This window comes from Spermophilus citellus (assembly GCF_964194105.1).
Source record: "Spermophilus citellus genome assembly, chromosome: 4".
NCBI classification, from domain to species: domain Eukaryota; kingdom Metazoa; phylum Chordata; class Mammalia; order Rodentia; family Sciuridae; genus Spermophilus; species Spermophilus citellus.
Window position 1 is genome coordinate 118029905 of NC_138185.1, and position 14741 is coordinate 118044645.

General features: G+C 37.5%; 1 protein-coding gene across 7 annotated transcripts in view; it reads right to left on the minus strand.

Moving 5' to 3' along the window:
- TLN2 (talin 2) overlaps nt 1-14741 on the minus strand; it is a 421584-nt gene that overhangs the window by 156135 nt on the left and 250708 nt on the right. For all 7 annotated transcript variants that reach the window (XM_081293079.1, XM_081293081.1, XM_081293082.1 and 4 more), the window contains 2 exons: nt 7181-7244; nt 6074-6178 (listed from right to left, as the gene is read on the minus strand). In XM_081293079.1, coding sequence (XP_081149205.1) covers nt 6074-6178; nt 7181-7244 — 169 coding nt within the window. The remainder of the gene's footprint in view (nt 1-6073; nt 6179-7180; nt 7245-14741) is intronic.

Here is a 14741-nt window from a genome sequence, read left to right on the forward strand (position 1 = left end):
AGAACAAGGCACACATGCAAATGAGTGAATTCTGAGCTCACTGATAATCTCTGTATATAAATTCTATATATTGTACCAATTTCCTGGTGTGGTGTGTACTATAGTTACTATTAAAGGAAACTTGAAGCCTACATAAGATTGTTCTGTATTTTTTAAAATATTTTATTCTGATATAAGGAGCGAGGTTATGACAGCCTTAACCCAATCAGCGAATTAATCCCCTCATGGGGATTAACTGAGTGGTAACTGAATGTAGGTAGGGTAGGACTGGAGAAGGTGGGCTTTGGGTATATACCTTTGGGGTATATATTTTGAATCTGGTGAGTAGAGTCTCTCTCTTTGCTTACTGATCATCATGTGAGCTGTTTCCCTCTGCCACACTCTTCTACCGTGATGTTCTGCCTTACTTCTGGACCCAAGGAATAGAGCCATCTGTCTATAGACTGAAAACTTGGAAGCCATGAGCCCCCAAATAAACTCTTCCTTCTCTAAAATTGTTCTTGTCAGATCTTTAGTCACAGCAATGAAAAAGCTAACTAAAGCTGGGTGCATCTCTGTAATCCCAGCAGCTAGGGAGGCTGAGATGGGAGGATCAAGAGTTCAAAGCCAGCCTCAGAAACAGCAAGGTGCTAAGCAATGCAGTGAGACCCTATCTCTAAAATACAAAACAGGGCTGGGGATGTAGCTCAGTGATTGAGTGCCCCTGAGTTCAATCCTAGTACCACCTCCACAAAACAAAACAAAACAAAAAAAAGATGACTAAAACTGTCACATACCATACAATTCACCCATTTAAAGCATATGATTCAATGTATTTTATTCATGAAGTTGTACTGCTATAACCAGTCAATTTTAGAACATTCTCATCATATCAAAATAAACCATGTTTGTGTCAAGGATTTGGGCCTAGAACAAATCAAGAACTCTCAAAAACTAGGTGTCACTCAACTACTGAGCCACATCCTCAGCCCTATTTTTTGTATTTTATTTAGAGACAGGGTCTCACTGAGTTGCTTAGCACCTTGTCTACTAACAGTAGACAAGTTAGAGCCCTGTAGTTATCAGTGCTACCCTGTACTACCCTATAGGTATCAATCTCTGATTCTTTGCACCCTGCCACACCACACCCCTAAGCAAACATTAACTAACCTAGCTCTATACAGATTTGCCTATTATGAACATTTCACATAAATGGAATAATATAGTAGGGGGTCTTTTGTGACTAGTGTCTTCCACTTAGCATAACATTTACAAAATTTATCCATGTTGCAGCATGTATCAGTACTTCATCCATTTTTATGGCTCCAAAATAGTGCATTGTATGGTTATACCATAAATCGCTTATCCACTCATCAGTAATGGGCACTGGGTTTCTGTAGTTTAGCTAAAGGCTGCTGTAAATACACATGATTTTGTGTGCACATGTGCTTTTAGTTCTCTTTGGGTGTATCTGCCTAAAAGTAGAATTGTTGGGTCATATGGCATTTCTATGTTTAATCAATCATCACCCTTTTCACAGTGGCTGCTCCATCCTGCTTTCCTACCAACAGCGTATGTGGGTTCCAATTTCTTCATATTCTCACCAATGCTCATCATTACCTGACATTTTGATTCTGTACCATTAACTTCCTATGTATTTATACTTATTTAAAAATAAAAAGTTTAAAAAAGATTCACCTTATCTTGTTATAACCATAGCAACTAGCTATAATTCACTTTCCAAGGTTATTATTTTGCTCTTTCATTTTTATATCTTTCTGCATTTCTCAGGTCTTCCAGAACAATGTTAACCGGGGATGAGACGACAAGGCAAATCTGTGTGACCCTAATTGTTAGAGTTCCCTCTAGCCTTTCTCTGTTAAGCATGATACTGATGATAGCTTTAAAACTGATACTCTATTATGTTAAACAGACATACTTACATTCCAGAAATTTTAAAAAATCTTTCTAAGGAGATGTTGAATTTCATCAAAAACCTTAGTAGCTTTACATAAAAATCATATGATATCAAAAGCAATTCTAAGCAGGAAGTGTGAATCAGGCGGTATAGCGATACCAGATTTCAAACTATATTGCAGAGCAATAGTAATAAAAACAGCATGGTACTGGTACCAAAACAGGCGGGTGGACCAATGGTACAGAATAGAGGACACAGAGACTAATCCACAAAGTTACAACTATCTTATATTTGATAAAGGGGCTATAAGCATGCAATGGAGGAAGGATAGCATCTTCAACAAATGGTGTTGGGAAAACTGGAAATCCATATGCAACAAAATGAAACTGAATCCCCTCCTCTCACCATGCACAAAAGTTAACTCAAAATGGATCAAGGAGCTTGATATCAAATCCGAGACTCTATGTCTGATAGAAGAAAAAGTTGTCTCTGATCTACATATTGTGGGGTCGGGCTCCAAATTCCTTAATAGGACACCCATAGCACAAGAGTTAATAACTAGAATCAACAAATGGGACTTACTTAAACTAAAAAGTTTTTTCTCAGCAAGAGAAACAATAAGAGAGATTAAATAGGGAGCCTACATTCTGGGAACTAATTTTTACTCCTCACACTTCAGATAGAGCCCTAATATCCAGAGTATACAAAGAACTCAAAAAATTAGACAATAAGTTAACAAATAACCCAATCAACAAATGGGCCAAGGACCTGAACAGACACTTCTCAGAGGAGGACATACAATCAATCAACAAGTACATGAAAAAATGCTCACCATCTCTAGCAGTCAGAGAAATGCAAATCAAAACCACCCTAAGATACCACCTCACTCCAGTAAGATTGGCAGCCATTCTGAAGTCAAACAACAAGTGCTGGCGAGGATGTGGAGAAAAGGGTACTCTTGTACATTGCTGGTGGGACTGCAAATTGGTGCAGCCAATTTGGAAAGCAGTATGGAGATTCCTGGGAAAGCTGGGAATGGAACCACCATTTGACCCTGCTATTGTCCTTCTTGGACTATTCCCTGAAGACCTTAAAAGAGCATGCTACAGGGATACTGCCACATCGATGTTCATAGCAGCACAATTCACAATAGCTAGACTGTGGAACCAACCCAGATGCCCTTCAATAGATGAATGGATAAAAAAAATGTGGCATCTATACACAATGGAGTACTATGCAGCAATAAAAAATGACAAAATCATGGAATTTGCAGGGAAATGGATGGCAGTAGAGCAGATTATGCTTAGTGAAGCTAGCCAATCCCTAAAAAACAAATACCAAATGTCTTCTTTGATATAATGAGAGCAACTATGAACAGAGGAGGGAGGAAGAGCAGGAAGAAAAGATTAACTTTAAACAGAGACATGAGATGGGAGGGAAAGAGAGAGAAAAGGGAAATTGCATGGAAATGAAGGGAGACCCTCATTGCTATACAAAATTACATATAAGAGGTTGTGAGGGGAATGGGAAAATTAACAAGGAGAGAAATGACTTACAGTAGATGGGGTAGAGAGAGAAGATGTGAGGGAAGGGGAGGGGGGATGGTAGGGGATAAGAAAGGTAGCAGAATACAACAGTCACTAATATGGCAGTATGTAAAAATGTGGATGTGTAACCGACGTGATTTTGCAATCTGCATTTGGGGTAAAATTGGGAGTTCATAACCCACTTGAATCTAATGTATGAAATATGATATGTCAAGAGCTTTGTAATGTTGTGAACAACCAATAAAAAAAAATAAACAAAAAAAATCATATGATATAATTTGCTGATTTGATTTTCAATATTCATTCATTCATGATATTGAATCATTCCTACAAATTATGGTCAAGTAAATTGGATTTATTAGAAACAATTATGAAATAAAGTGGCATCCTAAATGGGATCATCAAGCAAACAATTAAAGTAAGCAATGTGCTTTTGACATTGTACCAAATGACAAAAATAAAATTAATGAAAATATACCTGTTGATTTTAATATGTATATAAAGGTTGTAAGTGCTACCAACTTAATTCTCTCTCTTCAAAGAGATGTAATTAAAAGAAATAGAGGAGAAAAAGGAAGGAAGGAAGGGAAAGAGGGAATTTATTTTTTCTTCAATTTGCTGTTCAATGCTCTTCTATTCACAATGGTTTTCTGTGAGTTATTATCCTACATTTATTGACCTATATGAAGAGGCATAATCTTTTACACATCACAGACACTGACTCTGTATAAAGTCTTTTGTTATTTATTTGTTTGTTTGGTACTTGGAATTGAACTCCATGTCACTCAACCACTGAGCAACATCCTCAGCCCAATTTTTGGTATTTTATTTAGAGACAGGGTCTTGTTGAGTTGCTTAGCACCTCACTTTTGCTGAGGCTGGCTTTGAACTCATGATCCTCCAGCCTCAGCCTCCTGAGCCACTGCGATAAACTCTGATGTTATTTAAGAAGATGTGAATACCAAATATGAATTTCATACTTGAAGAACCACAGAAAAACTTAAGAAGATAGGTGAAAATCAGTGCCATTATCAATAGTGGATTGCTGAAAATCACTTAAACCCTGGGAGGTGCCGGAACTCATTGTTCACTGGCTCCCTTCACAACACTGAATGGGCAGCCCAGCTCCTAAAATGAGCAGATCTTCTCTCCTAGAGTCATATACAATTGGTTGCTGGGATGGAGGAGGCAAGTGACTCTCTCTTGGGCAGGATCATCCCAGCTAAAGCAGCACAGCTAGGGGTCACAATGGTCTGTGAATCAGAGACTACAGTTCAAGACCTGGCTCCTTTGGTTACCTGTCTTGTGGCCCTGGGAAGTAACTGCATCCCTCTGAGTCTTTATTTTCTTGCTTATAAACTGAAGGTAATAGTAGTCATTCTTCCTAACAGATTTGAATGAGATATGTCTGGCATGTAACCATTTTTATAAACATTATTATTAGCATTGGTAAATGGAATTGTTGTTACTAGATGGCACCAGTACCATTCAAAAATTTATTCATATTTTAAAACTCCTATTAAATATCAAAGTTTCCATCTCTAAATTATTTTTCTTAACAATAGTAAAGGTGGTTGACACAGGCTTCTTCATTGGCAAGAGCCCCACGTGTTTTCTGGTGTACAATGGAGCAGGTTTGGTTGGTGTAACTACCTGGCATGAAACATACACCTCTCTAAAGTAAAATATCTTGATTCTTCCTTGCCCTGGGGGAACAGCTTACCCCACAGTAAGGGGTGAAGTCAAGAGAAGCTTCTAGAGAATATCAGAATATCCTTCCTTTGCAGTTCTCCTTAGCTATGGGGAAGGAACCCTCTTCCTTCACCCATTCTGTCCCCAGCCTCTCCACTTCAGTTCCTGAAAGCAGCTGCAACACACTCAATTCCATCCTCATTTGCCTTAATCAACAAAAGAAGCCTCACAACAAGCAGAGCTTCCTCCAGGGCCAAGGGCAAGGGGCAGAAAGACCTAGAGTCACCGTAAAACAAGAGATCAGTAAAACCTACTAATTGGGATGCAGACATTGAGTAGCTGAGGTCAGGAAGAGCAAAAGAGGAAGGATGATAGTGGGGGATTTGTCAATCAATCTAAGTAGACATCTATTGAGGGACTTCCCAGCATGTACATGGGTTGCATTTCAAAGAAATGTGCTTTGTTGTAGTAGAAAGTCAAATGATTTCCATAAAAACAGATTTGAAGGCCACGAAAATTCCATGACCTGTCTTAGATGTACAAATTAAGTACTGTATAAGACATGAATTCAGTTTTGTCTGCAGTGGTCAACAATTTTCACTCAGTTCAGAGGACTTCAGATGGTCATGAGTAAGATGTTCTCAGGGGGAAAGAACAAGCGATAGTGAGCTCACTCCTTCTTGACTTTCCAGTAGCCATAGTGATCCCATTCAAGGCACAGCTGTCCAGAGGCCATGCAGGCAGCCAGGCTCGCTCACCAGCCTGGCCATTCACACCCTTCACGTTTGTGCTTCAGTTAAACTCAGACCACACTGGCCAAAGGCTGCATCCCCAAATGCCAGGGGTGTAGGTGTGACAAACCACACTTAGAGCAAACACTTTAACAAAAGAAAACCAGAGGCATGGGTAAACACCCTCCCAACTTGGCCCAACTCACCTTCACTAGGAAGAAAGATACACCGTATGTCCGGAGGGACCGGGCTAGCTTTACATACTTGACCTTGGCTTCTATTTCACTCATCTCTCCACAGTTCTTATGCTCCTGCAAAAGGGACAGTATAAAGAAACTCATTACTATAGCTCTGGTAGCAGGTGGACTAGTGAGAGGTGATTACTACAGGTGGGGTACACAGGGTTTCTGAATGTTAAGTGATGCTTGTGTCCGAATCCCTCCATAACATAGCTATCTGATGAACAAAGAGAAGAGCACAGAGAGTTCAATTTGGGACTTTTAAACTAGAGCTTGAACCAAATAGCCTACACGTTTCGCACTGAGTCCAATAATTTGTACCTGTGTGCAGCATGACAGGAACAGATCCATAATTATAATCAAATTCTCAAAGGACTCCATGTCTTAAGTGTTCAGGTCCCACACTTTAAATGATAGCTAGAAAGATGTTCTTCTAAGGACAATGTCATTTTAACATCTATATCTTTCCAGAGAGGAATATATATATATATATATATATATATATATATATATATATATATGCCTATATATGATAGTGCTTGGAAATAATACCAGGTGAAATAATGTTTTATGCACATGAGATTTATATTTTAATTTTTATTTCTTTTTCCAGATCAAAGAAGACTTTGAAATCTTAGATTCAATAAGGTGTTCCACAATCAAGTTGGTGACAGGACTTTTTTTAGTGTTGCCTGGAATGGATTTTAAAAAGGCATTAGTTCTCAAATTCTAGCTTCAAGAAAACAAATCTGAGGACAAAAGAGCTATTGGTAGCTTCTCCCTCAGTGCACTTTAATAGCCTATCACCTTGTTTTAATGCCACCAGTGTAAAGACTTTCAAAATAAATGTATGCACATTTTTCTCAGAAGGCTAAGTAACCTTTACCAAGAAACTATGGATTAAGACAATAAATCTGTCCAAAGTAGAACTGTCAACTTCTTTACTCGAGTTACCAATCACTTATATAAGAATATGTGCAAAGCATACAAAAGTATCATGTGCAGAGGCCCCTTAAGCTAATGAATGAGGATGGAGATTGAGGAGAATAATAAATTGCTGTACATTTCCAATACCTGAAATATTCTCTTTTCAGCTCCTCTCTGCTTGATGTACTCTTTGGGCAGGAATTCTTTTAAACTGAAAGAAATTTGAAAAGGTAAAACATTTATCATATTCTGTGATGAGTAGCAAAGAAAATAGACTGATAATAAAACGCACAGTTAAGTCACTAAATCTCCCAATACTTCATGGTACAATTGATAACAGGCTGCGATACCCTACAATACACTTAAATAAGGACATGGTAAAACCAAACTGATAATAAAGGGTCAAACTAACATATTAAAGGAAAAATTTCTAGGATATACTGTAAAGTCAAAGATAAAGGATAAGAATATACAGTATGCTACCCTTTCTAAGAAGAAAAAAAATATTTCTTATTTAAAAATACTTTTTATATTGTCTATTTATTTTAAAATGTAATAGAAGAATAAACTTAGCACTAATGAAAGTGGTTCTGATAAGAAGAAGGGGAACACAAGGAGAAAGGGCAAAGATTAGAGTAGGTTCCTCTGAATATTCCTTGTATATTAAAGTTTTTTACTTTGAAACCACATACAGTTGCACAAAAGCAACATCAAAAAATCTAAGGCAAACAGAAATGTACTTAACAGTGTACCATGTTGACACCATTTCTACAAAGAAAAATATTTCAAGTAACTTTAAAGAATAGTCTTTTGACTATATATCCCTAGAGGAATATATCTTAAAAGTGAAATGAACCATAGAAGACATGTAAGTAAAAATATTGATATTTTAAAATCAACACCTTTCTCTCCCCTCCTCTCTGCACACATTATATGAAATCAATGTAGTAGATTATATATAAGCAAGATGCTTCATATAATTAGGATAAAGTAAATGAGTAATTATGTTTATTGTTAGAAGTCAAGATTTTCAGCATAAAATAGATAAAAACACTTCACTAAAAACTTTGCAATCTTTTCTCAGAATTGAAAATACTGGCCTGAGTAACCAGTTCATTTTTCTTTTTATGAGAAACATATTTTCTAGCTGTGATGTGGAAAAGGCCAGAAGCAAGCACAACTTGATAAGCCCCCCAGTGCCTTGAGTAGGTGGTCTTTAAACACTATTTCCACTAAAAGGAACCAGTGAGTCCTGGAGAAATGATTCAGTCTAGGCCTGGGGTAGACAACGTACTCAATGCTCCCAAGACTTCTTAGGTCTTAGATCAAGAAAGCTATCAAGATGACACCAGAGTCAGTTCAAGGAACACCCATTGTCCAAAAGGAGATGATTTTAAAGACTTTATACAAAAAAAGACAGGCTAACAAAATGAACCCATCATAATCAACTTATGGCCAATCATGACTCTTCTATGTCCCCCTTCCACAGCCCTGCCATGAATTATTCTGAAGCAAATCCCAGACATCATATAATTAATTTCAGATGAAGAAACAATTTTAACATCGAAAAAATTATAATTACTATAATAATTAAAACATAGATATATAAGATCCATAATTGTAAAAAAATCATTTTTCACTTTAGGGGGTTATTGGAGTATCAATTCATACTGAAAACTGATAAAGGGAAAGAAACAAACATTATATTAACATTTTTATCTGTGGATGATGGAAAGATTCATGAAATATAGAAGGAATGATAGAAGTCCCAAATCAGCAATTTAAAACTCTTAGGAACATAATCTATAGATCAAATCAAATGTCAAGGGCTCCTAAAATGAATCAATGACAAACTGATAGGGAATTTTGTAGTAGATGGATTAGTCTGATAACATCTAAACACAATGGTCAATTTTAATATTACTAAAAGTAGGATAACCAGACAACAGATGCCTCCGGACCGATGCAGCAAGAAACATATAGCACTACCAAGAATTACTCCTGACAATGAGGAATAAGTGCACACACAACAACCAGAGTTTAGGTGAGTTTCTGGATCCAAATATGAGTTTATAGAAAGGGGGACAGAGGAATATGTAGTGACACCATCAGAATACAATCAACCACATCGAAGCATGAGGAATTCTATAAAAATACCCAGCCTCCTCCTAAATGGTTTGGTGGTGGTGGTAAAAGAGAGGACATAGAAACATATTAAAAGGGATTTGACTAATGTGTTTACTACAAAGCTACAGTAACAGGGACATTGCAGTACTGATATAATAGACACACAGTCCAGTGAGACAGAATTGAAAGAGATTAACACACAACTTTTTATGGTCAATTGATTTTCAACGAGGATTACAAGATAATTTAGTAAGTAAAGTTTTTTGTTCATTTCAAACAAATGGTGCTAAGACAACAAGACTTCTACACACACAAGAAAGAATTTGGACACCCATCTCACATCATGCACTAAAACCAACTAAATGCCATCCATTTCCCAGCAAATGCCAAAAAACAAATGCCAAATGTCTTCTCTGATATAAGGGGGGTAACTCAAAATGGGGTAGGGAGGAAGAGCATGGGAAGAAGATTACCTCTAGATAGGGAAGAGAGGTGGGAGGGAAAGGGAGAGAGAAGGGGAATTGCATGGAAAGTAGAAGGAGACCCTCATTGTTACACAAAATACATGTATGAAGATGTGAGGAAAAAAAAAGAATAGCGTCACCTTAGATTGGGTAGAGAGAAGTGATGGGAGGGGAGGGGATGGAGGGAAAGGAAGGATAGAAGAATGAAATGGACATTATTATTGCTGTGTGTAGATACATGACCAATGTGATTCTGCAACCTGTACACTCAGAAAAATGAGAAATTATATCCCATCTGATTCAAATGTATGATATGTCAAGGTCATTTACTGTCATGTGTAACTGATTAAAACAAATAAAAAATTAAAAAAAAAACTAAATGTGGATAACAGACTAAATGGTAATACAAATAATTATAACTGCAAATATAACCATATTTGTAAAAATTACTACAGCTAAAACTACAAAACTCTCAGAAGAAAGTATAGGAATAAGTCTTTTTGCCCTTGGGTTAGGCAAAGACTTCATCTATGATACTACAAGCATGTGTAGCAAAAGAAAAAGAAAAACTGGACTACATCAAAATTCTCTATTTTTTGAACTGCAAGAGACACCACCAAGAAAGTGAAAATAGAATCCACATAATGGGAAAAATCACAAATTATATACGTAATAAAGGGACTGTATCCAGAATATATAAAAATACTTAAAACTAAGAAAAAGACAACTTGCCTAACTGAAAAATGGGAAGAGGATCCAAATAGATGTTCATTAAAGATAAACAAATGGCCAATATACAATGAAAATACATTCAACATTATCAGCCATCAGGGATAGACAAAGAAAAACCACAAAGCAATACAATTATATACCCACAAGAATGGCTACAATCAAAACAATGAATAATAACAAATGTTGACAAGGACATGGAGAAATTGAAATCTCATACCCTGCTAATGGAAATGTAAAATGGTGTGTGTGTGTGTGTAAATATATATGGAAAAAATGAAAACATGCACACAAAAGCTTGTATATAATAACACCCATAGTAGCATTATTCATAATGCTGAATGGTGGAAATAACTCAAATGTCCATCAGCTAATGAATGAATAATACAATGTGATTTATCAATACAATGGGAAATTATTAAGCAATCCAAAGAGATGAAGTATCAATACATGTTACAACATGGAAACACTGTGTTAAGGCCAAAAAAGCCAGTCACAAGACAATGATTCTACTGATGAAATGCCCAGGATAGGCAAAGCGACAGAGACAGAAAGGGTTAGGAACTCCCATGACTGGGGAGGGGTCTTGGGGAAATGGAGAGTGACTGCTAATAAGCAAAGGGTTTCTGTTAGGTGGGGCAAAACCATTGCAAAACTAGATCTCATAATCTAGTGGCTGTAGAATCCTATGAATACACTAGAAGCATCAAATTGTCTACTCCAAAAGTGCAAATTGTAACATGTGAACTCTATCTCAACAAGGCTTTTAACAAAACACATACATCATCCAAATGTAATTTGTAGGCCTTGTGAGGATCCTATTATTAATAAAGTATAAAGTGGTGTTTTTGAGACAATGGGAGAAATGTTAACTTAGACTAGGTATTAGATGATGTTAAAGAATTATCACTAATTTTGCTAAATGTTAAGATGGATCTATGGTGTGTGTTTAATTTTTAAAAGTTTATACTTTTAAAATCATTAAAAATTATTGTTCATTGTTAGAGAAAGACTAAAGTGCCTACAGAATAAATAATAGAATGACTGGGTTTGCTTTAAAATACTCAAGCAATAAACAAACAAATAAATAGGAATGGTCAGATTCCATGAATACTTTTGACTAAGGATTGTTGTCTGGTCAATCTGCAAAGGACTTCTGTCAGCAAAAGTGAGATTTCCTATGGATTCATGGATGTTGTCTGAGCACCAGTAGAGTGAGTACTCTGGCCTCATCCAAAGATCCCAAGCCATTCAGCAGGAGGGATCTAAGATACAGCTCATCAGCAGCATTAACTGTTAGGACTATCATTAAGCAACTTTGTGGATAAAAGTGAGAGAGAACAGGAAGCACCAAAAAGAGGAGTCACAGAGGGGTACAGACTTGACTTAGGCCACAGGACTGCAGTAACAGCCTCTGAGCTCCCAGACTAAAAGGGGCCCACGTGAACACAGCTGCATCAGGCTCCCCCAGGGAGCATACTCCTCAGGATAATTGGGGTCATCATGAGCCGACTACTGTGGTGAGCCTCTGGTCAGTAGCTCACATGCCATCCACAGAGAGCCCTGCCTGAGGGTGACAAAAAGGCCTCCATGTCAAGCACCCTCAGAACAATGTTACCGGAATGCTGTGTGGTGGTGTCCAGTGGCCTGGCTAGGGGAGACAAGCCTGGACATCTATGGCAAGAAATTCTGTGCTGCAACAATCTCCCCCCCATTCAAACTGCACAGCTGGTCCACCTGAGTTGGCTCCCTACCTATTTTGTAGCAGGTGCCAAGAACAACCTCAAAGGGGCACTGGAGACCCCTTGTATCTCTGGAGTTGACTTTGGATGGGTTTAAAAAATTTGAGAAATGTCTATTTAGTTCTTTCGTCCATTTTGTGATTGGGCTATTTGTTTGCTTGGTATTAAGCTTTTTGAGTTCTTTATATATTCTGGATATTAATCCCCATCAGGAGGAGCTGGCAAAGATTTTCTCCCATTCTGTAGGATTCTTCTTCCTGTTCCTTAGCATTTCCTTTGTTGAGCAGAAGCTCTTTAATTTGATGTAACACTTATTGATTCTTGGGTTTTATTCTCAAAAGAAGAAATACAAGTGGCCAACAATATATGGAAAAATGTTCAATATCCCTGGAAATCAGGTAAATTCAAATCAAAACTACATTGAGATTTCATCTCACTCTAGTCAGAATGGCAATCAAGAATACAAATAATAATAAATTCTGAAGAGGATGTGGGGGAAAAGGTACACTCATATATTGTTGATGGGACCATAAATTAGTATAACCATCCTGGAAAGCAGTATGGAGATTCCTCAACAAACTAGGAATATAACCACCATATGACCCAGTTATCTCACTCCTTGGTATTTATCCCAAAGAACTAAAATCAACGTGCTATAGCAATACAGCCTCATCAACATTTATAGTAGTACAACTCACTATAGCCAAGATATGGAACCAGCCCAGTTGCCTGTCAATAGAGGAGTGGATTAAGAAAATGTCATATATTTACACAATGGAGTTTTACTTAGCCACAAAGAAAAATGAAATTATGGCTTTTGCTGGTAAATGGATAGAACTAGAAAACATTATGCTAAGTGCAATAAGTCAGACTCAGAAAATCAAGGGTTGAATGTCTTCTTTCATATGCAAAAGCTAGATGAGGAGAAAAAGGTGGGGTCAGATATCATACAGATATAGGGAAGATCAGTGGAGTAAAAGAAAGAGATTTAAAGGGAGAGAAGAAGGACAAAATGGGGATGATGTGGAATAAATGTGACAAAATTATGCTATATGTATGTATAAATATACTACAGTGACTTCCACACTTATGTGTATCTATAACGCATCATAAATAAACAAGTGAAAGGAAGTCCAGTTGAGTAGAGGAAACGAGAATAGGGAAAGGGAGGAGGGAAGTGGTGGTGGTGGGGCATCAGGAAATGGAGTAAATTAAACTCTATGCATGTATGATTATGTCAGAAGAAACCCAACTATTATATATAACTGTAATGCACCAATAAAAGCAAAAAAAAAATTAAAATAGGAAGTGTATGTATTTCTCCTCAGCATATCAACACAGTGTCAGCACAGTACAGGAGGGTGCAGGCAGCCTGTCACCACTACCTGCCAGTCAGCAGGGCAGCAGTTCCAGCTCAGTTGTTTTGATTACCAAGACAGTCTGCAAGTTCCCTCAATATCTGAGATGTGGTTACAAGGGAAATATGTTAGCCTTCTCTGAGAAAATGGGTCAGATTGTCAAACCTGACTGAAAATTTTCTAATTAAGTAGGCTATGACCAAACAAAGTTGCTCCCACTGCCCCCTTAAATATTCCTACCATAAAAGGGTAGCCATCTAACAGACCTGCATTTAGACCTCACTCCCCCTACAAACCCCACAGCCAGTTATTTAAGTATCACCCTTGCTGAATGCAGTGGTAATAACAGACCTCCCACTTCCCCAGTGAGTAGACCAGTGCTTCTTATTGAGACCTACAGGAAGTTGAAAATTTGCAATGAATTAACTCCTCTCCTATGACCCCTAAATTTTGCTTTGGCTAAATCAGCTGCACTGTGCTCCATTTTGTGGCAGTTGGCTGTATAATGTGTGATTACGTAATACCTAGACATATCCCACTTACTGCTGCCACAGGATAAAAACTGAGCTACTTAATGCTTCCTAAAAGTATATATTCACAAAGAGTTATTAGAGACAGGAAAGACAATTATAAAATCCTTAAAAGGAAAAAAAAATCTAAAAATATTCTGTCTGCAGATTGCTTCATGATGGTCTTTAAGTTCCCTCACAGAGGCACTGTGTGTGGCTTTTACAAGAAAGACAGGCAGAAGCTGAACTGGGGATGCACACAAGGAAAAAAATCTGGGTCCTATGTGAAAGACTGGGAAATGGATGAATAAGATGAAAGTTAAGGTTTTTGAGAGGGAGATATTACTTGTTATGACTCTATACTTTAAACAACTTTTTGAACTATCTAACCAACAGAGGACAGAGGATTTTTACTATCAGCAGCTGCCATTTATTGATGGTCAAACACCATTTCATGTGATTTACACATGTAATTAAATTCTGACAAAAGCCCTGGGATGAAAAGATCCCATTTTATACAGGTACTCTGAGGTTCAGAGATGCTGAGTGAGTCCCTCACACCACAGCCAGCAGATCAAACTTGTCTGCAGGCTCAGAGACGTGATCTTGACTACTGCACATCTGGCACCTCCAGTACCCTTTAGTCAAATGCCAACCCATGTGAGCAGTACCTTGGACTCTTCAGACAAGAAGATTCATGGAACACTCAATCAGATTATAATAGGGGCCTTTAGTGACAGATAATATTTTAGAAACACCCAGAAGCCAATAGAATCAGA